The sequence below is a fragment of the Vicugna pacos genome, chromosome 5 (genome assembly GCF_048564905.1).
Source record: "Vicugna pacos chromosome 5, VicPac4, whole genome shotgun sequence".
NCBI lineage: Eukaryota > Metazoa > Chordata > Mammalia > Artiodactyla > Camelidae > Vicugna > Vicugna pacos.
This window is the reverse complement of record NC_132991.1, coordinates 32,726,162-32,753,231: the sequence shown is the minus strand read 5'-3', so window position 1 is coordinate 32,753,231 and position 27,070 is coordinate 32,726,162. Positions and strand designations below refer to the sequence as shown.

The window sequence follows — 27,070 nt, the reverse complement described above, 5'->3', positions numbered from 1 at the left end:
GAATTTCTTTCTTTTAAGGAATGATGTGTAGCATCCAGTTTGAAGTTAAAGGAACAAAATTTACTCCCTTCATTGTTATGATTAAACAACTGAGCCTTGAGTAAGTGGAAAATTGCAAAAGAAATGCTTGAATTATGTGGTCTTGACCTTAGAATACAGGTTTCCTTTCTTTCACTTTTCAGGTTCTTTAAAATATAAGAATATAACCATTGCATTTCAGGTTCTCAAATGAATACAATTCTGATTTCTTTAAACTTCCTTGATTTAAAATATACTTTCCACAGTAGACATAAAGAAGGGTCTGTTAGTGGAATCCCATGGCATACATCTTTATAAAGCACGCTTCTAATTCAGCCCTTTAAGCCATGAGTAACTTAGATTTAATCTAAATTGTCCAACACAACATAATGTGCCTTAGAAAAAGAATAGGCACCTTATCCTTGAGGGCAGACATAACAACCTTTGCTGGATTCATGCTCTCTTCTTTTTCAGAATGAAGTGACAACTATGTGGACTTAAAAATCCATTCCTCAACATCCAGCAACAAGCAAAAGATAAAAAAAATAAGTACACTTGTTTCCCTTCACCACAACTCACCTGCAAAAATTCATTGAGTTCAACCTGGCCATTTTTGTTCAAATCTACTTCATTCAGAATTTCATGTAGTGTATTTTCATCCATTTGGACACCGATACTCTAAATAAAAGGAAAGCACAAAGTGATGAAGTTTCATGAAAAATTATGCACATCCTTTTATTAATGTTACCAGCCTTTCAAAAATTCAAAGAAAAATATTACTTATAGAAAGCACTAGATGAGAAAAAATTACCTAAAATAATCTTTACATTCCTCTGCTATCAAAGGCATTGAACGGAAAAAAGAAAGTATTACCTCTAATACACGCTGAACGTCAACAATGGTGATAAAGCCCTTCTGGTCTGCATCAAACTTATGAAATCTCTTCTTGTATCTGGAACACAACGTGGAATAATGGGAAAATACACTTAGGTAGGTGAAGACAGAAAAAAAAAAAAAAAGAAAGAAAGAGAGATACAGAAACTTATTAGAAGTACCTGTCAATGTCTGAAGGCAGTAGGCTAATCTCAGAGCGATCTGTTAACTGTTCTGATCGAGATTTATAGCCCATTTCATAGTAGAGAAACTTCCTGGCTGTTTCAAGTTCTTCCTAAAACACAGACACACACAAAGTTCAAAGATTTATGGAAAGAATTATTGATTTTTTTTCTCTTTTTTTCCCTCCCATTTGGTTTTCTAAAAAGAAGCTCATCCTCATTTTTCTGGCCAGCACAACTTTTTATTTCCTCCAGTTTTATGGATATAATTTAAATTCAACAAAATCCACCTAGTTTGATGTTGACTTCATCATGATCAAGATATACAACATTTCTATCCCCTAAAAAGCCTCCTCATTCCCACTGCAGTTGAGTCCTCCCCCCGACCTCTAGCCCCGGCAACCACTGATCTGCTTTTTGTCACCAAAGTTTCACCTTTTCTAGAATTTCATATGAAAGGGTTCATATAGTACGTAGATTTCTGTGTTTGACTACTTGCATATAGCATAATAATTCTGAGATTCATTTGTGTTGTTGCATGTTTTAATAGTTTTTTTCTTCTTACTGTTGAATATTCTTCCACAGTATTGACTAGCAAAATCTACAGGACCACATCTCTGTGGTTTGGTGACAAAAAAAGCAGTGAAAAGTGAAGAAGATATCTGGGACTTGAACAACTATAATAATGTGGCAAGAAGTACCAAGACAGACATCACGGGATTAACTAATAATAAAATTTTGTCACTGGGATGCTGAGAGTTGGGTGGAAGTTACAGAGTCATGAGAAGAAACAAGTTATTCTAATGAACAGTTAACTCTTCATGTTTTCAATGTCCCCAGCCCCAACTGATATTGCCTATTGCTCAGAATATTGTCTTTCTTAGATTTCATCACACCAATCTCCCAACTAAGAACTTCCAAAATGGCACCATTGCACTGTGCATTCTTCACAAATATCTCTTTCCTCTCATATATACACATATTATGTATACACACTTCTCTCCCTGTAAGTATACTTCTCAACGCCATTGATGTGAGTCTGAACATGTGATTTACCTCGGCCAATGGCACATGAATGGATATGATATACGCCGCTTTTAAGTAAAAGCTTTAAATACAACTGCACAGCTTTGCTTAGCCTCTCTTGCTCCTGTGTCACGAGAAGAGCCTGAATCAGAGAGATCTGAAGCCAATATGAAAATAGGAAGAAGAGTCACCGCAGCTAACATGCAGCCTTCATGTAATATGAGTTAGAAGTAAGTGCTTGCTACAGCAAACCAATGAAATTATGAAGTTGTTATATAGCATAACCTAGAAAATGCTTACTAACACAAGTCTTAAATCCTCCAGACTTCCCATCAAAGGATCTTACTATGTCAATTTGTGGACCCAAATTCTGGTCTGCAGAATAGTGCCAGTGCAAAGTGAAACAAAGACAATAAAACAATGGCACATACACCTATATGAAATGTGACAAGTCCCTTCACTCTTTTTTCTTGGGGAAGATAAACTTTTTTCTGAGATTATTCCCTTTCTACTTTCCTTTCTCTTAGGAAAAATATATATATTTTAAAATATAAATCTATAAGGAAGATATATATACTATATATATATATATATATATATAGTATATATATAAACTGAGAGAGTTTTTAGCATTTCTAACTTTTCATTTTGCTGTGTAAGAACATTAAGAATGTTATTGCATTAAATGTTATATATTTTTATTATATATTAAATATAATATATTTAATTTTTACATGTTATATATTCTCTATATATACAGATACACATACACATGATATATACGGTATACATAAAACTTACCTTTGAAGCCACCAAGGACGTTCCCTCACCAGCAGATTACTCTCTTCACACAAGAAAATTCACTAGCTATAAATAAGATTATTCCTCTGTTGCACGAATTTTGCCCAGCTATTTTCTACAAAACTGGTTCAAGATTCACCTCCTTGGAAGTGGCATCTCCAATGCTCCCCTCCAAGAACAAGCCCTTCCTCAAGTTGTGTCCCTTAATCGCCTGTGTAATGGGCCCATATTCCATACCAAGCAAGGAACCATGGAATTTCAAAGCTGGAAGGACTTCTTCTTTTGAAATAACCCAATGTGCCTCCCTAATCCCACATTTCATTTACAACATTCCAAAAACAGAAGCATGAGGTCTCCATCTAAAGAAGAACTCTAGCAATAGACAGGTAACTCCACTGACAGCAGCCCATAAAGGGAAGGCTCTAATTGAGAAAAATATTTATGCTGAGATTACAACAATCTGCAATTCTTCCAATCTGTTTGGGATTAACACAACTTTCCTACAGTAATTTTTTTTAAAGTCTAAGTTTTGTTGTTGTTTCTGTTGTTTTTTTCCTGTATCACAGCACAATAAATATTTAAGGACAGAGGAATTTCCTCCTTAAGAATTTTCTTTAAGTCTAGAACTACTCTCCTGTATAAGTGATTTTAAATCCCTTCACCATGATGGATAATTTCCCCTAAACCACAGCTAGTCTGTCATATAATAAAATTATCAGAACACAACACAATACTCCCACAGAGATCTGGCAAGTACCTAGAAAGAAGTAATTTCATCAATCTAGAGATATGATTCCTATTAAGGCATCTTAAGATTTTAGTTGCATTTAGGGGCAGCCATGATCCACTGTTAGCTGCAATGCATTCACAGTTAACAAAAACCGTATTTCTTTTTTGCATGTGCTACTGTTAAAGTCTTGTCAAATCTATCATGAATGGATAGAGTTGTTTTGGTACCTAACGCAAAGTTTGCCACTTATCTCTATTAAATTATACCTAATGAAATTTCACCCATTGCTTCAATTTGTCACCAAACATTCACTCTCTCTCCAGTTTCTTACTGATATACCAAAGATGCATGCCATCAACATCATAATCTAGGCAGTGGAACCACGGTAGACTAGATCAAGACCAAGGATGGAGTATTCAGGACATGCTATCAGAGACCTTTTCCGTGGACAGTGATTTTTGACCAATTACAAATTCACCAAGTTTAAAAAGATATCACATGGGTCTTCGTGAAATGCTTTATGGAATCCAAATACATTATGTCTGTAACATTTCCATGATCTAACAATCTTGTAGCTCTTTCTGAAAAGAAAATATGTCTTAAATGAATTTTTCTAAATGGTTCACTACTAGCTTCCAGTAATCACTACCTACTAAATGCTGATGAAACAAACTTACAATGCCATAATCTAGAAAACTGCCCATGATCAATGCCAAGACCACTGGCTTATGGGTTACAAGCTATATCCCCACCCCCCCACCAGCCCTTTCTCTTTTTGGAACTTGGTACTACATTTACCCACTTTCTGTCTTCGGGTTCTGTTCCTATTTGCCATAATACTTAAAGCTCAACAGTAGTTAAATAAATCCCATCTGCAAATTCTCCAAGTACCCTGTGGTATAATTTTTCTGGGTTGGCATACAGACTCACTTAGAGCAGCTTCCTACTTGAATGTCTGTTTCCCCTTACCAATATTTATTTTGCTCTTCTTGAAATGAAAATCATTCTCCTTGACAAAAAGGAAAAAAAGAAAAACAAATTGGTATTAAACTCTGAGTTAAAAGGTTCTCTCCCTTCTCCGACAGTCAAGGATATGGTGCCAGGCACCTGAAGCAGCGATCTTGGCTGGGCCTTATTTGCATCCTTCTCAATTTTTGGAAGTTATTTTTGGTGTTTTTAGAATTTTTTGCCAACATTCAGCCAGTTCCTGACACTATTTTTATGCATGCTTATTAGTCCTGGGTACCCTTTCATTGTTGAGGACCTGTCTTCCATTTGTTTGACATTTGCTGTTTATCAGCTTGCTCTGTCCATAGTCTCTTCATTTCTGCACTTGCTTCCCTTTTATTCTTCTCACTGGAATCAATTTTGGAATATTTTATTTTTGTGAGACTCTCTCAATCTACCTAAGTGGTCTTCTCTAAAAGTCTCTCAGTGAAATGCATGTTTGTCTGAAGGTTATAAAATCTTCTTTACCAAATAATATGGCAGCATTTCCCAAAACATATCCTAAAGCAATACTAGCTTCCCTTCCTACCAGCCCTTCCCATAAGTGAGAGATGGGTCTATCTCCAAATAAATTCCCTTCTGGAAACTGACAACATGTATAAGCACATTAAAGGCACGAGATTATCTGCACTAAAGAAAATGGCTTCATTTGTTTACCTCAGAATTTCCCAAACTCTTTTGACCATGCAGTCATTCTTTCACTGATATTAATTTATACCCTGTAAAAACACAATTTGGCAATGTCACATCCTCTAAATGACTTCACCAACTCCTCTAGCAATCCCAGCTCCCCTGCACAACGCCTTTCACCCTAGTCAGTTATTCCAAGTTGGCTGGATTTGATCTTGAGTAACAGTTCTCTAAATTTTGGAAAATATACACACATTTCTGAGGTATATATGTGTTGTAATCACTTGATTAAATTTGAAGATTCTTGAAACTATGAGCTGTTTATTATTCCCATAAAATATTTGGTATAATGCTTAGTACATGAGTCACTCATTAAGTAATGACTGGTAAAAATAACCACAATTTATCTACGGAGAGTTATTTATCACCTTGCTCCTCTTTCACTTTTGCAAGTTAAGTAATCCCAATGCTTTTAACCTTTTCTCAGAAGTCCAGCTTTCTAACCTTTAATTCTTTTTTTCCCTCTCCTTTGTTCCCCCTAGACTGTCCACAGTTCTCATTAATACACCTCTGTCTCAGAAACTGAGTAATAACTTTAGGTCTTTTATTTCTGTTACTCTGTTTGTTAAGGGGGATGGGAGAATATTTCTGAGTACATGAATCTGCTCATAAAATCTAAATTGAAGTTAAATCTAGTTTCTTCGGCAAGGCGAACACAATCACTTTACAGAATTTTCTTCCTCCTTCCTCCTTCCTACAGCCTGAATTCCTGGCACAAAGTACCTTCCTGCATATTCAAATCATTCCAACCATAATTTTTATAGGAACACATTATCCCCAATCCTTCTATATGGTAAAAATGATTGGCAGTAGCACAGGAGTAAGTTCCATTCTTACGTTGCCTCTGTACTTAGCTTTCAATGGTCACCCCAAAACTCAAAACTGGAAGAGCTATAAGCCTGTCCTGTCCGTGCAGAGGCAACAGGGCAAGGTGGGAAAAGGGTGCACTCTGGGGTCAGAGTACCTGGCCTCCATCCCAGCTCCACAATCTGCTAGTTGAGTGAACTCTGACCAGAACTTACTCCCTGAGCTGGTTTCCTCAGCTATAAAATGGGGATAAAGATTATGCCTGGCAGAGTTGCGGTCAGGATTAAGGAGCTCTTTTCAAACAGTGATTCCACCATCAGGACCCTACATTCATGGCATTAAAATTACTGGAAGAGAATATTTTAAATGTAGGACCGTGGTTTCACCCCTGAAGATTCTGCCTCTGATAGTCTAAATTCAAGCCTTGAAATCTGCCTTTTTCCCTACATTTCTCAGGTGACTGATAAGTAATCATCTTCAGGAATCTCCACCAGGATGAGAAAGCTGGAGGGACGGGACCTACGCCCAGCCCTTCCTTTCACCTTCAGCATATGACATATATGCTCCATAATGTTCATTCACTCTTTCAATAGACATGATTTAGAGCCTTCTACATGCCAGGCATATCTGAAACAAAACAGATCATGTCTCCACCTTTGGAGAGTTTACTTTCTGGAGAAAAGGCTGACAATAAATAAACAACTAAATACATGGTACATCAAATGGGAACTGGTGCTACAGAGAAAAATAAAGGAAGGGATAGAAAATGCCATTCAGACTGGGTTGGGGAGGTGGTGGTACTTGACTGTTCAGCCTGGTTAGGGGAGACCTCCCTGGGGTAGAGAACAGCAGGCAGTGAGGAGGCAGACTATGAGGACATCCAGAGAAGAACATTCCAGGCAGAAGGATCAAAGAAAAACAACTCGACCTGTGGGTTGGAGAGAGGGAAGAAGGGGGAAGAAACACTAGGGGAGTGGGAAAGGTGGTGGCCAGATCACAGAGGGCCTCGTTCACCACGGTAATGACTTGGCTCTACTCTGAGTAAAAGAGATGGGGTGTTAGCAAAGGAATACCTGTCAGTCCTCGTCTTACTAAGCCTGCCAGTAACACTTGACTCAGTAGATTACTCCCCTCTTCTTGAAATCTTTTCTCCCTTTCTTTCCGGGTCACAACTCTCCCTTGAGTCCGGCCACACCTTCTCCATCCTCACTAGCCATTACTTTCTCTTTCTCCTGGTTCTTCCTTCCCTCACCAACTTCCAAACTCTGGAGTGCCCGAGAGCTCACCCTTGGGATCACCTTTTGTCATCTAACTACATGAACTGCCTGTTCCAGTGGGATGGCTTAAATACCAATTCAAATTTGTATCTCCAGTTCAGACTTCCCCTCTGAATTTCAGACTAACATATCCAATGACCTTCCTTAACTTTAAAGAAATTATTGAAATTGTTAAAGCAGGGACATTGTCTGAGGGGAGAGAAGCTATTACAATAATCTGTGTAAGAGATGCTGGTAGCCTGAATCAGGGTGATAGCAGTTGAGTGTGTTAAGAAAGGGTTGAGTCATTTGAAGATAAATATGATAAGGTTTGCTGATGGAGTTAGATCAATTTTCATAAACTAAGACTGAGGCCCAAGCAAAGAGTGGAATAGATGTTTATAACATGGAGAGGTCAGTAATGTAGCAGTCTGAGGGAGGCAGGAGGAGATCCAAGAGAGATGGTGCCGTGGACTGAAGTGTACACCCCCCACCACCAACCTCCAAAGTGATGGCATTTGGAGATGGGGCTCTGGGGAGGTAACTAGCTTCAAAGAAACCTTCTTAGGATTAGCACCTTGAGTAGAAGAGAGCAGAGCACTCTCTCTCTCTCTCTCTCTCTCTGCCCACTCTCTAAAAGGCAGCTCTCTGAAGCCCGGTGGAAGGCTCTTACCAGGATCTAACCACGCTGGCCCCCGATCTCAGATTTCTAGCCTCCAGAATCATGAGAAGTAAATGTCCGTTGCTTAAGCCACAGTCAGCGGCACTCTGTTACAGCGGCCTGAGGACGCTAAGTAGGTGTTGTTCAAGAAGGAGGGAGGGATCAACTGTCAAGGCCACTAACTGGCTGAGTAAAAGGAGGACTGAGAGTTGACAAGTACACTGAGCGACATGGGGGTTACTGGGGAGCACGACCAAAGCCACACAGCAAAATGGCGAAAGAGTCTAAACGGAGTGGGTTCAAGAGAGAGCGGGGGGGAACGAACCAAACCAATGAGTACAGTGAGTATTCTCTGAATAAATACGTGAACATGTCTCTGCACACCACAATACTTTGGTTTAATTAAAAAATCATGACCATCTTCTGTTTATTACAAGCAGCCCAGGGCTGTATGTGTGGGTGTCTGAGCATCGTCATTGGCTTTCATTTTTAATTTGGATATAAATATAAAATTTCAAATGACACAAATCAATAAGTATTTGGTGGTCAGGCCCTAAAACCACTATTTCCTACCAAAGGCAAACTTGCAGGAGTGTGAATTTCACTGTAGAATACAGTCTAAGAATGTTTTCAATGAAAACCAGAAACCATTCTACCCACAATCATTATTATCTTACTTTTTCAGGAATTATGATCACAAATTTGAGAGCATTTTTTCTATAAGGGATTTTCCAAAAACAACCCCCACCTCCTAAAAAAAGAGTATTTGGTCACAAGAATATTTGTTACAGGAATTTGTTACAACAAGCTATTTGTTACAAAAATATCTTCCCAGTTTCCTAAGGCCTATTGATATTAAACACACACACAGAAATTAGCAGGAAGTCTAAGGTCATCGTCAAAGGGGAGGGTATAGCTCGGCGGCAGAGTGTGTCCTTAGCATGTGCAAGGTCCTGGGTTCAATCCCCAGTACCTTCATTAAAATAAGTAAATAAATAAATAAACCTAATTACCTCGCCCCCAAAACAAACAAAAAAGAGTCATCATCAAAAACTGGGCTGGCCTCTACTAACAGACTAAGACATTACATGTTTATAAAAGAAACTGTGGTTTTAAAGACTTCTATATAATACTTTTAAATTTTTTCCTTAGTTTTAAAATACCTTTATTGAGGCATAATTAACATACAACAATGCACATACTTACAGGGTACAATCTGATATGCTTTGAGATATATGTATATATCTCCATGAAACCATGACTACCAGATAGTAAACATACAACTTTGCCCCTTTGCAACCCCCTCTTCTGACTCTCCCTGCACATCCCATCCCCAACCACTGATCTGTTTTCTGTCACTAGCAATTGCATTTTCTAGACTTTTATATAATTGGAATTGTACATTATGTACTCTCTTTTTCATCTGATTTCTTTCACTCAACATTATTTTGAGATTCATTCATGTCATAGTATGTAGTGACAGTTCATTCCTTTTTATTGCTGAGTTAATACCTTTTTTTTAGAATCGTCCCAGTGCAGTTCTTTGCCCATCAGTTCAACAATCCTGGGCAGGGCTTCCTCGGCTGCCTGAACATTCAGAAAGGCCAGGCGAGTGCGGCGTGAAATCATGTCTACTGCGGTGCAGGCATACTCCTTAACCCCATATTTCACCTGAGTTTGAATTAAAGTAAAATTATTAACTTAGGCCTTTTTAAAAGGTGGGGGGCAATGAAGTTTCACTTGAAAAAAAAATTTTTGCTTAGGAAGGGTGACATTTTTCTTTACATACTCTGGTTCTCTAGCAGGCAAGAGGCAGTGACATCATACAAGTTCCCCATCTGCCTGCCAAGGGAGGTTTGAAAATTGGGACACAGTGGACATGAGTTACTGCCTTCTCCCTGAGCAGAACCTGGCACAAACATGTAAACTGCATCACTTCTCATTTACCATCCACAGTAATCACCTCTTTGCTTATACATAGCAAGGACGTTAACTTTCACAGCCAAGCAGGCAAAGAACAAGCTTTAAAAAGTCATGGTCTCACCTCTTTAGGCTGTCCAAAGTTTTCTGTCTCAGGGTAATCAGATGACAGAATTCTTGCATTCAAACAACAAGCAAATGCTTACTAGACACCCATGTTTTAAGGTGCAGTCATTTATAAAGAAATATAAAGCATGGTCTCAGGTTTGATAACATGTGAAACCCTGATGAGAAGCAAAGCTTAAATCTGGGAGAGGTTACGTGTCAAATCAAGATGCATCATCAAGCAGCACGTGGGCGGTGCCAACCTGAGGAGCTACAAGTTCTCAAAGGGGGCAGACAGCTGAGAACCGGTAAGACTTGGGATAGATCCGTGGAGGGGAAAGAAAGCCCTATTTTCTATTGGTATTGTTACCACTATCAATATCACTTCAGAGCTGAAGTTAAAATTTTGTAAATGAGAAGATCTGTGTTGAGCAGACATTTTACTCCCGGTTTTAGCTGATGTATGTGCATTAAAACTTAGCTCTATATAATTTCTAAAGAGGATGAAAAATGAGCAGATGAATAGTACCCCATGGCGGACAGGAAATTTCCGCATGGCCATCCACGTACCTCTGCTTCAATGTATGGAAATTCCGACACCAGACGCACTCCAACAATGGGCCACCGTTTTCCTGTCACGCTTGCCATCTTGGCCACCTCAAAAGCCTTGTCACCATAGGTGGCGGCAAGATGCTGCGCCACCTAAGGAGACAAAACTGCATCAGGCAGGTGCTTTGAATATCCACAGCTTCTAGGTAGCGAGCAAAAGATGTACATGCTTATCTTGTCAGTCTTTTACAGCCTCTAACTAATCGTTCTAAGAGAGTGTTAGATTTTGATTTCGTGGGAGGAAACCACTAGGGCTCTGAATGCTTATGCCAGCACTAACTCTGCTACATACACATGCATCACTGTATCAGTGACTGATGAAGCTTCAGCCTCATTCTGCTCCAGGTATCACTTCTAAAGAACAGCCTTCCTTATGCTTCAGATAGAAAGAATCTGGGAGGTCCTGTCTGCTAAGAACAAACCAAACAAACCCCAGATTCTAAAACAGAAACCAAAATGTGCATTGCTTTTTAGGCAACTAAAGCAAAATATGCTTTCTTCCCCCTGTTAGTTCACTTCCACTGTACACAGGCAGAAACAAACCCAATGATAGGAAATGCTAAATCAGGGAGGCCACATGTTTCTGACTGTTACCGGCAACAGTGAGATTAGGTTAAGATGATGTCGCAATGCACACTCACCTCACTTTCAAGTCCGTAATCCTGGACAAGTCTGATGTAGAGTGTGGGGCTCCAGTCTTTGCCCCCTTGAAGGAAAAGCCCAACAGTTCTACTTGGTCCTGCTTTCAAATCGTGGGTCTTGACGGCAGCATTTATGGTATCTTCTGCCATAGATCTATAGGTGGTCCACTTTCCACCTACAAGTAAGTTGAAAAATAATTCATTAGGTTACCCGTCCTTGTTTTTCTAATTAACTGTTTATCAACTTATTATTAACAAAATTCACCTGTTGTTTATTACAAATGTGGCAAAGCAATGCATAACATTTTACTCAAAATCGTTTTTAAAAAAATCCCTCTTTGTTAGCATTAAGAGAGATTCTGGTATGATGATGCATATCATCAACTCAAGGTGCATATCCCATACCTGCTATCGTGATGAGGCCGCTCTCACTGATATCCACTACATGATTTCGGGAGATGGACTGAGTATCTGCAGACTTGGGATCTGTAACAAGGGGGCGAATACCGCTCCACGCTGCCAGGACGTCCCCTCTTCTCACTGGGAAGGATCAATGCAAGGATTAAGAGGATTACTCCGACACATCTCAACGAAACCAGGAAACACCTAATAAGCAGGAAAGAGTTCAGTAAAGTATATGAATATGTACTTTAGAAAGGAGAAAAAGCTCTTAAATGTAAGAACTAAGTGAGCGGATAAATTACAAGAAAATCTCAAAGAATCATTTTCTTACAAAGACAATCCAGATGAAAAAGGCAAAGAACTTGAAAATCACTGACATGGGTCCCAAAGAGGAAACAGAAGACACAAATGTTAGCAACCCTCAGCTGAGACAGTCTGGAATAGTTACAAAGAACAACAACAACACAGCAGAAACAAAGACAAACCAAAAGACCTGTGACTTGTTACATTTCCTCCTAGAATATAGCTTGCTACCTCTTACCAGAGAAGACAAAGGTACTTATTAAACAAAGGAATCTGTAACAGAGTATTTCCTCCCCTCAGCAATGCCAGCCTCTTACTGAGCATTTCTAGCAGGCCTGGCCTTGTCAAAGCACTTGAAGTACACATTTCATCTCATTTAATCTTACAGAGACCCGTGGCATTGGTTATTATTATTCTCATGATACAGACAAGAAAAAAGATCGGAAGAGTGTCATCAGCTCATCCAAAGCAACTTTATAAATGGTATAGTAGCATCAGAACCCAGTTCTTTCTGACTTTAAAGTCCATCTTCTTACCCACTAAACTGTCCATCAACAATTGACAATTTCTATATTTTACTTTTTTTTTCGTTTCTTACCCCATTACCTTTATAACTGCCACAAAAACAGGTATACTGGCTCTTCCCAGTATAGGTACACAGTATTTTTGTTATAGCAAATGGAAGTTCTTTGAATATTCAGGATACTATGAAATTTCCTTTACTATCTCTGCCAAAATCCAATTACCCATCTATACCAAGAATTGGTGATGTTTACAGTAAAATTAGACAGCTGTTGCATAGCACTTCTTGCTGACCTAAAAATAGCTAGGGAGTGTAGCCTAGCTGTGATTCTGGTGTACCATCAGGGACAAGGGAGAACTCACAGGCAGAACTTCCAAGATCTACTCTTCTTTATCCAGGTCAGCTTCAGGGATGGCTTAGCTCTTTTCCTGTCCACTCTCCACATCAAGGAGCTGACCATGTGCACCAGTCTAACAACTATCTAATAATACAGACAATGGGGAAGTGAATGCTTACCTGGTTCTGCTGAACTTACTTTGGTAAACCAGCTAGTCCATCCTTGGACAACAGAGAAACACAATTTTGCTTCAACCATGACTTGGGGTCATGTGTAACCTTCTCCATGTTACTCAAAGCCATTACCCATATTAATAAAAAACTGACTGTACATAGTCTTGAAAACATCAAGACAATGAGAAAACTGCATCTTTACATGAAAAAGAATGAAGTTAGACCCCTACCTTACACCATATACAAAAATTAACTCAAAATGGATCAAAGATTTATATGTAAGAGCTAAAACTATAAAACATTTAGAAGAAAATATAGGGGGAACACTTCAAGACATTTGATTTGGTAATGATTTCCTGCATATGACATCAAAGGCACAGGTTACAAAATTAAAAATAGATACAAAATAGGAACTTAGTTAAGATTTAAAACTTTTGTACATTAAAGGACATTAACAACAGAATGAAAATGAGAGAAAATATCTGTAAATAATAAATCTGATAATGGGTTAATATCCAGAATATTTTAAGAACTCCTAGAACTCAGTAACTAAAAAGACAAGCAACCCAATTGAAAAATTGGCAAAGGATTTGAACAGATATTTCTTCAAAGAAGATATACAAATGGTCAGCAAGTACATTAAAAGATGTTCAAGTTTACTGATCATTAAAGGAATGCAAAATGAAAATCACAATGAGATACAGCTTCATACCCATTAATATAGTTTTGACAAAAATTTTTTTTAAAAAATGGAAAATAGTAAGTGTTGATATGGATAAGTCGAATATCCTTGTGCATTGTTGATGGGAAGGTAAAATGATACAGCCACTATGAACACGTGTATGGCAATTCTGCAAAACATTAAATACAGACTTACCATATGATCTAGTAATTACAATTATGGGTATATACCCAAAAGAACTGAAAGCAGGAAACACTTCTACACCCCATGTTCATATCAGCATTATTCATATAGTCAAAAAGGGGAAGCAACTCAAGTGTCCATCAACAGATGAATGGATAAACAAAATGTGGTGTATATATACACAATGGAATATTATTCAGCCTTAAAAAGGAAATTCTGACACACGCTCCAACATGAATAAACCTTGAAAATATTATGTTATCATGTGAAGTAAGCCAGTTACAAAAGACAAATATTGTATAATTTCATTTATATGAGGTACCTAAAGCAGTCACATTCAGAAAGATAAAAAAAGATAGAATGGTGGTTGCCAGAGGGTGGCGGGAATGGGGAATTAGTGTTCAATGGGTACAGAGTTGGGGAAGATGAAAAAGTTCTGGAGATGGGTGGAGGTAATGGCTGTACCAAAATGTGAATATACTTAATGCCACAGAACTGTACACTTCAAAATGGTTAAAATGGTAAACTTCTCATTTATGTATATTTAACTTCAATTTTAAAAAACAAGACAAAAGGAAAACTAGCATAATTCAAGTCTCAGAAGTTTAAGGAAATATTTTACATACATATAATACAGGAATATCAGGGCCTCTATCAGCCCATATCTTCCCTGTGGCTTTAGTTCAAATTAAAATATCTCATTCAAGGAAGCACAGTTTACGAGCAGTGGGCAAATCCCATGCACCCTTTGGTCGTGTGTCCTTGTACAGTGAACCTCCTATGTATTTATAAATAGCAGCCCCTGATATATATATATATATATGGCAGACTTTTGTGTAAAGAGTCACAAAGACTCTTTAAAATGGAATATTGGAATAGTCAAAGAAAAAAAAAGCACCTAACCAAGTACATGGAAAAGACCCTACAAACAAGTAATATTGGATGACAGATAATCTCTCCATCTTGATCTCAAATGAAAAACAGATTTCTGGTAAAGATAAATTTAACTAAGAAACTGTGACTTATTTTAACATAGCTCCTTAAGGGCCACACTCTTCACATGACTGTAATCTGAAAGAAGAGGTACTCATACACCTCTGCAGGGGTGTTTAACCAAACCTATATTCAAACACTGAAATAAAGGAAGAATAAACCTCATAAACTGGCGTTCTTCCAGTCTTGTTAACTGGAGACCAGGAGGGAGGGTGTCTCCATGCTGGGATTTCATCCCTAGATCTGCCCCTCTGATGGGTGCAGGTTTAATCCCGTTGGCTTCCATGAATGGGGGTTAATTCTTGCTTCACACAATTACACAGAAATATTGCAAAACCTCAACACAAATTGTGAAATATTTTAATCTTTACAAAAAGCTTAACTAGGAAATTACCACTATTTTCCATTAGAGTTCAAATTGCCCTCTGAGTCAAAAATAAAACTTAGCCAACCGCTTAGAACGTCATTGTGGTCACTGCAAAGTCTGCAGAGTGTGTCTCTGAAATTCCTTAGGTAGCCACGCTGATCAGGAATTTGCTTTCAATTCTTACAACCTCCTGACTGATTTTAAAATTATCTAAAGGAAAAACAGACTTTCTAGAGTAAATTTGAAGCACATGCGAATAGTCCTTGTAGCAAATGCTTTATCTTTCCTGGGATAACAGGCAGAAAAATACATCTATGAAACTGTATTGTCTGAAACAAAAAGAACTAAAACATTTGAGTTTTTTCATTCATAGGAGGTAATTAAATAAAACATTATGTACACTGATATCACTTTTAATCCCTACTCTTGACACTGATACTCAAAAAAAGAAAACAGTACCAGGAAGAGTTCATAATGTGTCAGGAACCTTAATTTACTTTGCTTGATAGCTTAGCATTCAGCTTAGCCTGAGAATCCGATCAGATGAATGTTGGGATTATATTTATTTAAAAAGATACATTTAAGAATAATCAAGTTTTAAATCATATTTAAAATATGAATCAAGCTCTGTGGCCCATGGCACTTTTATGCTATTAGACCAGAGTGTGGCTGGATCAAGTTACCTGACATCTCCCAACCTTGAGATTTAAAGATTTGTATGGATTATTCAAAATGCCATTTGTTGCTGAAGAATAAAGCACTTGGACCTCTCTACCGTCCAAATTAAGTAATGCCCAGTCAGGGCTACAGGTATCATCTATGCCCACAGGGCACCACACAGCTCAGAACACAAAACATGAATCCTTAACTCTTGTAGAAAAGACAGCAACAAACTGAAGTAACAGGTTTCTCTCCTTATTACCTTTTCACCCACAGAGGAAACCTTGTACACTTAAACTCTGATTAAAGTTCTCTTGAGAAAGAGATTCAAAAGTCATGGACAGATAACATAGAGAACCTTCTAATACTGCCAGGAACTGCTGCAGCCATATTGCAACCATGGGGGAAACAATGGTAAGACGAAGCCAGCCTGAGTGGGGTGGGAGTGAAGGGAAATAAAAGCTATGCACCTTAGACATTGTTGAATCACTAACCAGCCTCCTCCTGAGCCTTCTTATATCTGGAGATTTTCTTTTATAAGATAATACATTCCTTTATTTTATAAGAGCAAAAAATACAAATTCAATGACTCCAATAAGTTATTTCCTTCTTTAAATGTATATATAAGGTCCTCTAGATTCTGTAGAGCAGTGCTGATCCACAGAGTTTTCCTGCGGTGATGGAAATGTTCTCTACCTACACTGTCCAATTCACTAGCCACTAGCTGCATGGGGCTATTAAGCACTTGAAATGTGGTTCATGTGACTAAGAAGCTGAATTTCAAATTTAATTTAACTAATTTAAATTAAAACAGCCACATGATAGGCACATACACAGGCTATGATACCACATAAGGCAGCTCTAGAGTCAAACCGCCAAGTAGCAGATCTCAGACTCGTCCTGGCAGATCGTCAGGCTGGGCACCTGCCCCACGGCCACCTCGCCCATGTCTCCAGGGCAGCATCCTCCCCGTGAAATCTGACAGTCCTTCCTTCACTTGTGAGAATATAATCTGCTACCTGCCAACACTTTACAGACCTAACACGTTCCATATTGATCGTTTCCAAGCATCCTCCTCTCCTACTAATCTCATGAATTAAAAGAAATGAAAATACATTTACTAAATTGAGTACTTCTACCTTCAAGTTCTTACTCAGAAACTGGCTCTGTCTATCGTTCAAGTTGTTCCCAAGAGTGGATGGTGAACATCACCTACTGAAACTCTCCATGGTTTAAGATACGGAGACAATAACCCAACTCAAGGCTTTTACGCTTCAGCTGAAAGATTCTTCTTGATCGCTTGGTCCTCATATTGTCAGGATACCTAAACAAGACTGCATTCCTGCTGCATCTTCTTCACCATGCTGAAAGTCTTCAGCAATGTCAAATACTGTATCAAGTAGAGGGTCATGCAAAGTGATCAATAAATATTAAATGGCATATCAAAACATTCTCTGAATTTTTTGTATCAAATAAGAGTTGGCATTTCAAAATCAAAAGCAATAATATTTTGGCTCTAAGCCAATATGCTAGACTTTAGGTTTCCAATGACTACATATTTAAACAATTGGGTATTTTCTTTTAAAACAACTGAACACTTTCATGAAACAAGACGACAGGAAACAACATTACTATTAAAGTTGAGAAAAATTCTCATTAAACACCACTTACTAGAGTGGCTCACCCAGATGGCACCTGGTTGATTTTTTTTAAGTGTCAAGTGCCCAGATGTTACGAAACCCACAAGTACCTCCAGAGTATATAAACGTACTTGTCAATATTTTCAAAAGGATAGTGAGGAAATAAAATAGTCTTTCTACCATCATGTTTAATAATTATTTTTACTGCAACCCTGATAAATAACTCATTTAGGCTGTAGTGCATATAATATATAGGGAGTAAAATATAAGTACTAATGTTGAATAGACATTTTTCACTGCTGGTTGCAAAGACTAAGTGCTATGTAATTGTTTCAAATTATAATTAATATTTTTACTATTAAAAACGTGGCAAGACAAATGTTGGTTTTCAGAGTTAATAGAAAATGGAGCCCACAGGAAGTGACAATTAAGAGCTAAATGTGCGGTTTTGCTTCACATCAGTTATTTAGCCATACGTTTTGGGGTGTTCTTTCTCATGTTTGCCACTTTCAAAAAAATCAATAAAAAAGCATGTGAAAATACCTAAATGAATGCAAGGGAAACAGTGTCAGAAATCAATACTTCTCTACCAGCATGTTTAACCTGCGGAAATGAAGTGTTAATCACAGGAATAAGACACCATATTACATTTATAAACTAATGAAACTAGAAAAAGCAAAGCGTGTGACACTATAATTAAACAGCTGGAAGACATCCAAGCCTGTGTAAGTTGATAACCCTGGAACAATCTCTGGCAGTGAAAAGGCAGGTCTGCAGTGAGTTGATATGGCCAGCTCGGTTGTTAATTGAATAACAGGCAATCTATAAACACTACTAATTGCATATATGAAAACCTGTGTACAACTAGAGACGCTGCCTAGAGAAGCACTCCAGAAAAGCTCCACGGATAAAGCACTCTGCAAGTCTTCTGTCTCCCTCAGTCCCTCTAAGTCGCAGCTTGGTTTCACCACTGCATCCTTTTGATTAACCTCTACACAGCAGACTTAATGATACATTTTTCAAAAGATCATTTTTCTTCCTAACCCAATACACACTGCACAACTATCAATTACCCATTTCAGAAAAGAACAAACAAGTAATCTAGAAAATTCAGCCTGTGAATGGAAAGCTTTCTAAATTGTAAGAGAAGACATGGTCTTATTCCCAACAGGCAAAATGCTTTTCAGAATTGTTCCGACGTGTTTTGCAGAAGTGTGGCAGCTGCTGTGAACAGCATGCGGTGTTAAGATTTGACACTTTTTTTTTTCTTAAGGATATAGCCATTTGGGGAGGCTCAGAAAACGTTGTCAGAATTTTACTTATTCATCCATTTAATAAATCCTTTTGAAATGATTATTTCAACCCTGGTGAATACAAAACATAGCTTTGCTTTAGGATCAACACAGAGTTTTTATTTTTTAAGTCTGTAGAGAAGACTGCTTGGCCCCAAGGGATTGGTTATGAGAAATGAAACCTCCTCTACCTTAACATTCAAATCCAAATAAGGCCAGCCGAGGGCAAATGTCACTGTGATTCTCAAGGTGTCCAGCAGCTTCCATGAAATGAATTGAGAGACTTAATCCACTCCCTAGTGGATATAATACCACATCATGCAACAAACCCAGAACTACCATTTGGAACACTGCGCAATATTTAGAAGCACAAGTATTAGAGCTAGAGTGACTTGAGCTCAACATCATGGCTCCAACACGAATAAGCTATAGGCAAGAAACTTAAAGTCACTGGCCCTCAGTTTCTTCATCTATAAAATGGGAATTACAAAATAAGCCCAGTAAGGTTGTTATGAGGAATCAAAGAGACAATACAAGCAATATGCTTAGCAGAGTGTCTAGCATAAAAAGTGCTCAATAGTAGTAGAGTTTTAAAAAAATGAAGCATGTATTACCCACTACAGACAAATGGAAAGATTAAAATATGTGTAGCAACAGCATGCAGTTAAAAAACTGAATGGTGCCTGAAGCTGACTTTCTCTCTCACATTTCATCAGAATAGAATATCAGTTTCACCAAAATTCCTGGGGAAAAAATAGGAATGTGAATGCTTCACTTTATATATAGGCATATTTTAGCTAACTGGTGCTCTACCAAGTCTGAAGGTAGTTCCTCACCCCGAGGCTTTCAGTCCAGTAGAAATAAGAATGAAAAGAAACTAAAAAGAATCATTACTAATTACTTGTTTTTAAAAGGATATGCTAATAAGTAGGAAAGGTGTGAGAGATGGTGAGCACAGGGAAATGAAGTACATAAGAGAGCTGTCACCTCTGCTTTTGCCCTGAATATTTGCCACCTGAAGAATATTTAATCTCAAGAGTCCCCAGACCAACAGGAGAAAGGCCTGCTTTACAGTGTTCAGACATTAGTTTCAATCCACTTTTACCAAAACTCAAAACTGATTAAAAAAAAAAACTCTCTGTAAGTTTCACCAATTAACTTGACTACCGAAAAGTATGTTAACTGAAAAGACCTTTATAGATCAAGCAGGTCCCAGTAGGTATTACCAAGTCTTCCATCTATTAATAAGCAACATAGAAGTGAGGGGTACAGGCTCGCTCTCTGTTCCAGCCCAAGGCTCATTTTGCTGGTGGAAACCCCCACCCACCCATGATATGGGCACTGCGGCCTTTTGGAACCTACACCTGTTTCCAGCACAGGCAGCCTCTCAGCACATATAAGCAGTCAGATTTCTCGTTAGCACATTTGAACTTTAAGAATTTGGAAACCGTCAACGACAGCTCTCTGCTTTTGAATTAATTTTATTTCTTGCTCCAACAATTTAAACTTCCTGCTCTTAGGTCTCAGTACAAACCCACTTTTAACATATTATATTCAAGTAAATATGAAATGAAGCACGATTCGTTAACAATAATCAGAACATTAAAGTACAATCTATACCCAGTTGAAGCTCCTCCAAGATTGCAAAAGGAAAAAAACATCAGGCTGAAACTGTAATGCATTTTGAGTATTTAAATGTGGATATTAAATAGGGCATGACTATGTCCACGTAACTGTGTGTGAATGTGTGTTTGAAAGAGTATAAACTTTGCTACATAGATTTCAATTACATGTACTTAATATATTTATATTATTATCGTAGATATTCAGAGATTCTACTCAAAATGAAATCAATCCATTACTTGAAATTAGAAGGAGCTAAAACCATACAACATGGATCAATCACTTAAACTAGGAAAATTCCCTAAACCATTTTTTAAAGCAATTTGTTTTACTTGCTTCTAAACGTGTGATCACATAATGAAAAAAATTCTTTAAGGAGAAAGGATTCATAGATGCTGGTGAGTCAGGTGAGTCATATCAGGATGAAACTGTCTCTGCATGTCCCCCATTGCAGCCAACATTATAGGAGATCCCCAATAGAAACAAATGAAGACTGTTTTTCAAAAATCTTAAACTACCTTAACATAGAAAGATTTTCAAACTGCTATCAACATCAAAAACCCTGAAAGCACCTACTACTAATTCATTTTAATTAAAAAAAAAAAACCGTGAGTGACATACCAGGTATATAACAACCTTTGTAGCTGAATAAAGAATCCTTACCCTTAAGGAGCTCCAAGCGAGAATATATCTTAGACTCTACCTGAAGTACAATGTTGTGATATACTGGACCAGCATCCTAGGGGAATCCAAAGGATAGGTGGTTTCTGAAGTATACAGAGTATTTTGCCAAGGTGAGATGCTGGGGAAAAGGGCATTCCAGAGCAAGACTTCAACCTAAACAACGCATGAAGGTTCAAAAGTGCAGGACCTGATTTGGAAAGAGTAACTAATACAATATGATTAGACTACAGAATGCAGAGGTGGAGCAGCTGAATACAAATCTGCAAAGACAAGTTGTGAAAAGCCTTCGATTCCATATGAGATAGTTTAAAATGTTTCCTAAAGTTAAGGATGAGATGTCAAATGGACATTTTTGTGCAGGGAAGTGATGATCAGAATTGTGTTTCAGAAAGAGAGTTCTGATGGAAGGACCAGGCTAGCTGGAAACAGAGATCTGAGATGGAAGCCAGTCAGGGAGCCAATTCAACTCTTTGAGGGAAAAATGACATGGGTGTGAACCAGGGCAATGAAAGTGAGGCGGTATTTTACGTGATACTTCAGAGTGAGCATAAATGGGAGTTGGACTCGATGAAGAAAGAGAAGGATCAGCAGAGAGAAGCATGCCATTTCTAGTCTGGGTGACTACATGGATGGTGAGGGAGGCTATTAACTGAGACAGGAAATAATGGGAAACTTCTGAAACTAGACTGGATTAAACAATGATTATACTACATATGTCCACTGGAGAAAATGCTATGGCACCCAGTTAAAAGAAAGCAAGCCCAGGTTAGCCCTGTTTTTAAAGAAGTAAACTTTGACTTTTTCAATTAAAAGGAGTATATTCATCCTTCTTAGTGAAATCCACTGTTGATACTCTGTACTTTTCACAGAGTAACAGCTCACTATGTTTCTTAGCACACATACCTCTATTCTCTCATTTCTCAGATTAATGATCTCCTGTGGACATTCCGTATCTGTAAATCAGATCTTCCCAAGCTCTAGGAATGAAATAGCAATGCAAACATTCCATAATCTTCTGGAAGAGCATGGGTGTCTAGAGCTCATGTAATGGCACTCCAATCTCGCCATTAGAAATGATCAGAAGAGGACTGTATGAGTTTCATGTGGATGTAGAAAGCAGAGAGAAAAAAGGCAGTCCCTTCCTATTGTGTTATAACTTGGCCCTCATAACACTTCTAGAAGAAGTGGTCAGCACCTAAGAGTTAGGGAAGGCCAGGTGTGCAGATGAGGCCGACTGGACACATGGCAGTTACCCAGGGAGAGCTGGAGTGGCGTGGGAGATATAAAGGAGGGAGGATAAATTTGAAGTTATGCATAAATTACCTTCAACATCACAGCTCAAGTAGTTACGCACTTCATTCAAAATGAAGTTGATGTCTTCCTCAGAAGGAACGGGGTGATGTGTAACGTCGGTTGGCGTATCAGTAGTGCCAGCTATAGTCATCTTTTGCCACGGTAAGAAGAAAATCACTCGCCCGTCACTGGTCGCTGGGTCAAGAAGTCCCATGCTCTCTGGGCTGGGGTAAAAAGAAGGGTTATATATTTCTAAAATTAGCATTAGTTTGATCTTAATCTGCATTCAAAAAACTGTTTTATTCACTAATCCTCATATAAACAAACAAGGGACATGTGAACTATTACTTTCACTGCCATTACCCTCACCTAGAAATCCCTAAAGGAAAAAAGTAATTCTGGTAACAAAAAACAAATGGAACAAATGTAATTATAACATCCCACAGCGGAACCAGGCCACCCCACTCAGCAATGCAAAGTTCGTTAAGAAAGTGGATATCAACTTCCAATCGTTTGGGTTTTCATATTCCTTGGACCATTCACATCAGATAGTGTCAGTGGGATAACTGTCTGTAATTTCTTTCATGATGGTCAATTAAGAATAGCTCTTCAACCTTTTTTCAAATCGATGAAAAGTACTTTCCTGGGACATTTGACATTTGGCACATCTTTCAGTACAAGGTCTCGGAAATACATGAGAAAAGTGAAGGGTCTGGCTGCCCAGAAACGCAAATGTAATCAAAAAGTTCTTTACTCCTTTGTGCCTAAATAAACTTGTACCACTTCACCAAATATGAGATTTCTTACTTTATTTCAATATTACAGAAATCTCAAGAATGAGATTTCTTTCTTCTTCATCCATGAGAAAGGGGCTCAGTTTTCTACTACTACCTAAGTAACAATGTACTGGGATAAGGTCAAAAGGGAGAGGAACACCGTAGTGATGAAAATCTTTAAATCGGCAGAAGACATCAGTGTATTATGCTATTAAATCAAGGTTCAAGGATGCCTCTTCTGACAGACTATATAAAACCTTTAAAAATATTAATCAAGGATTTTTACTAATACCTATTTAATATTCGAAAGCCAAATTATAAAACACGTTTGAAAGAATAGGCAACTGTAAATAAACATTAACAAAGCCTGTCCAATTGTGTTATTAAATTACTAGAAACCAGTGTTTTAATGTATCCATTAACCATTTAGTGGGAGGAATCTGAAAGTGTTTCAATTTGACTGAATTATCATAAGGAGCCAATGTTAGAGGTATTTTTTTGCAAATATATTTTCAGTTCCTATTAATAAAATTTCTTAAATGGAAATACAATTCTATTTGGTTTAAATAAATTTCAAAAAAACCCTCTTATATCCTCATATTTTAAAAGGCATACAGTCAACTATTTATGTTTCTCATTCCCTTAGAATTAAAAAAAAAAAACCTCAAAAAGATACATCTGTATAAAGATGAGGGTCTAAAAACTTTTAAAAACAAATCAAAAATAACTTTTTTATGAAAAAGAAATATACAGTCAGCTTAGCTAACGCGTCTTCTTTATTTAAACCACAAGGAGTACTAGTCTTTTTTTTTTGCAGAGACCCATCAGCCCCATGAAATGCCTGCCACATCCACACAGCCGTCACAGAAAGAAATCACTCTTTACAGCCTGCATGAGACACAGGAGTCAGTGGGCCTCAGTTCTTCTATTTAGCACATGCAAAAAGCACAAAAAAAGTGTGTTAATCATTTAAACTTTCAGCTAAAATCTCATCTTCACTCAGGGTTACTTAAAGGAAATAACTTTACTTTTTAAAAATACATTGAAAACTAAAAATACTGAGTATTTTCAGTCTCTGTATGTCTACATTTTTCTTTGTATTTTCTATAAAACTTTCTAAAGATTGTAAAAGAAACTAGTCAATTATATGTTTTGTAAGCACCTAATTTGATCCTGAGTTGATTTGCCCTTAGATTAAATCAGTCACTTTGCGATTAGAAATTAATTCATGAGTTCAAACTTCAAATTTGATAGATGGTACTATATTGAAACAAAAGGAAAAGTTCCATATTCTAATATTTAAGGAACAAGTTGTATGTTGGTATATTTTATATATGATCATTTTATGGACCAGGTATCATATAATGGGTTTAAATAACTCAATAAACCTGATCAACTTCAGCATAAAGTTATAATATTCAGCAACCTAGACATAAAATGCTGTTAGAAATTCCCAACTACTGAATCCTTTAAAACCTTTCAATGCAATAAAAGCAGTTTAAAGGGTGAACATGATGGTTACCAACACACACATAACTGGAACCTGTAGAGAATCAGCTGCTTAAGTGAAGACATGTGTCAAACATAAAATTAACAAGCACAGAGGGAAGACAAAGCTACTAATGAATGGTATAAAAATTTAAGAATCCACTTGGAAATATCTCTCATTGGTTCTAAATTACCTAATTCATAACTTGCCCTTAGGGAAAAGTTTGTTTTCTTACGAAGGATTAATTCTGCAAGGTCGAGTTAAAGTTTGAAAATGGCCATCAGCCATAGTGATGGTATACACAGCGCGGTGAGGCATAGGTCTTTTCTCAAATATGTATAATTCACTTGACATCAGCAGGAAAAGCTTGCTGCTAATTTATGTGTGTGTCTAGGATTAGCTGTAATGAACATTTTCCTCATGCAGACCATTGCCGTTCTGAAGTACCCTTATTTAAATGAAATCAATTTATTGTTAACTACTTAGCAATCAGTGTTAGGGCTAACAGTATGCACACACATCGTAGAAAAAAAAAACTGACGTCTCGTCAGTAGTAAAAAGCATCTGTAGGCTAGAAGAAGGAGATGATTATTTTCATGTATTTCAGTCATTTGGTGGATTGTTGCTGCTTTTTCATAAGAGCATCTACCCACAACTCTGATGAAAATTCCAGATTTGTCCCTAATGTAGAGAGTGCCTTCAAAAGTAAATGATTGCTATATGTTGAGTTTCCTGAAATTAAATAATCCAAAGAGAGAGGGAGAGAGAGAGGGAGGGAGGGAGAGCTGCCACCATGACACAAGATAATTCCACATGTGGAATGTTAGGGTCTTAACAAGCTTCATAAATGCCGTGAAGATATTCTGAAAACAGCCCAATAGGATACCACATACATGGTCCTCACTCTCCATTTAGCAGCCTACGCTCAGTAAATCAGGGGTTCCTGCACCCGCTGTGCTGCCAAACTGATTAGGTTCTAGCTGAAATGCAAGGTCCTCAGTTATCATGAGGCGGTGTAAGGCAGCATCAGAAGGTCTAACTCATCCTGAGGACCTGCTCGAACTCTTGAGTCATAACTGTTGAGTGTGACTGACTGAGGGATCCAGAGAGCCATTTCAGCCTGAGATCTCCGGACCCCCCCACCCACCCAAGAGAATGACTCAGTACAGAAAGCAAAACCGTCCTTCTGGGATACCAGAGCTGCAGCTGCTCAAGGTCAGTTGCTAAAAGCGGGACCAGACCCCTAACCGAGGCTGTAATCCCAAACCAAGGGACTCATCTGCAACAGAGCCTGAACAGGAACTGGGCTGCCAGACCACTGCTCTAGGGTTTCCTTCCAACAGGATGTGTAGTGGTTGTAGTTCAAGGTGCTAAAAGTGGAGATTAATTTCTCCCAAAGTAGAATGAGATCACTTATTGCATCTTAGACTGAAACAGACCCAGCTGGGACTAACACTTTCATGATTTATGGGCAGGGGCCCGAAGCTAATTCCAAATTTTTAGAATTAAGAAAGGCATTCTGTTTTGAAAATATTACATCCAAGTGATATATATTTATATTTCTTAAAACACCTATCTACTCTTTATTAGCATAATATAAAGTATAGTACAGAACAACATGTGTAGTTTGACCTCCTGCCTGTAAAATTTTTAAGAGGATATACATTTGTGTAAGTATAAATATAAAATGTTACGGAAGGAACCAGAAGGAAGTGTTATCCATCACTGGAGAACTGAAGGCATGGGGCATGACAAAAAGAAGGAGGTTTTCACTTTTCATTGTATATTTTTCTATAGTGATTATTTTTGTCTACAGGTCTTATCTGGGCATTAAAATGAAAAATCATACAGTGTTTTCATATTTTAATTTCTATATATTTAAAAATTCCCTTATAGATAGTATATTAAAATTTTAAGTACAAAGGCTACAATCTCAATTTGGGCCAATTATCACAAAAAGGTAGGATTCATTCAAAAAAAACTTACTGGTCACTATTATGTGCTGGACAATGTACCAGGAAGTGGGGATACAGCAGTCAAAAAAAGAGATAAAAAGTAATCAAACGACCATTGTCAAAATGTATACAAATTAAGTACTACTGTGAGGTAAGGAATTAGAAGCTGAAATGAACAGCTTCCCAAAGTCGCACAGTTAACAAGAGGTAAAGTGATGAACAAACCAGGAAGTTCTGTACCACTCTTCATACAGTCGCTTCATCTATACATCCGAAAGAGTAGAATGTCTTCCCATTTTAATGATAGGTAAACTAAGGTTTGCAGAATAAAATGGCTTGTCCCAAACGATGCCTACCATAGGGAATAA

The 27,070-nt window shown here is 37.8% G+C and overlaps 1 protein-coding gene across 8 annotated transcripts in view; it reads right to left on the bottom strand.

The window, feature by feature from the left end:
• The window catches only part of GPD2 (glycerol-3-phosphate dehydrogenase 2), a 195,309-nt gene that overhangs the window by 5,624 nt on the left and 162,615 nt on the right, over window positions 1-27,070 (bottom strand). For all 8 annotated transcript variants that reach the window (XM_072960982.1, XM_006196178.4, XM_072960984.1 and 5 more), the window contains 8 exons: window positions 22,513-22,706; window positions 11,733-11,867; window positions 11,328-11,503; window positions 10,648-10,779; window positions 9,565-9,723; window positions 1,074-1,186; window positions 892-970; window positions 598-696 (listed from right to left, as the gene is read on the bottom strand). In XM_072960982.1, coding sequence (XP_072817083.1) covers window positions 598-696; window positions 892-970; window positions 1,074-1,186; window positions 9,565-9,723; window positions 10,648-10,779; window positions 11,328-11,503; window positions 11,733-11,867; window positions 22,513-22,706 — 1,087 coding nt within the window. The remainder of the gene's footprint in view (window positions 1-597; window positions 697-891; window positions 971-1,073; window positions 1,187-9,564; window positions 9,724-10,647; window positions 10,780-11,327; window positions 11,504-11,732; window positions 11,868-22,512; window positions 22,707-27,070) is intronic.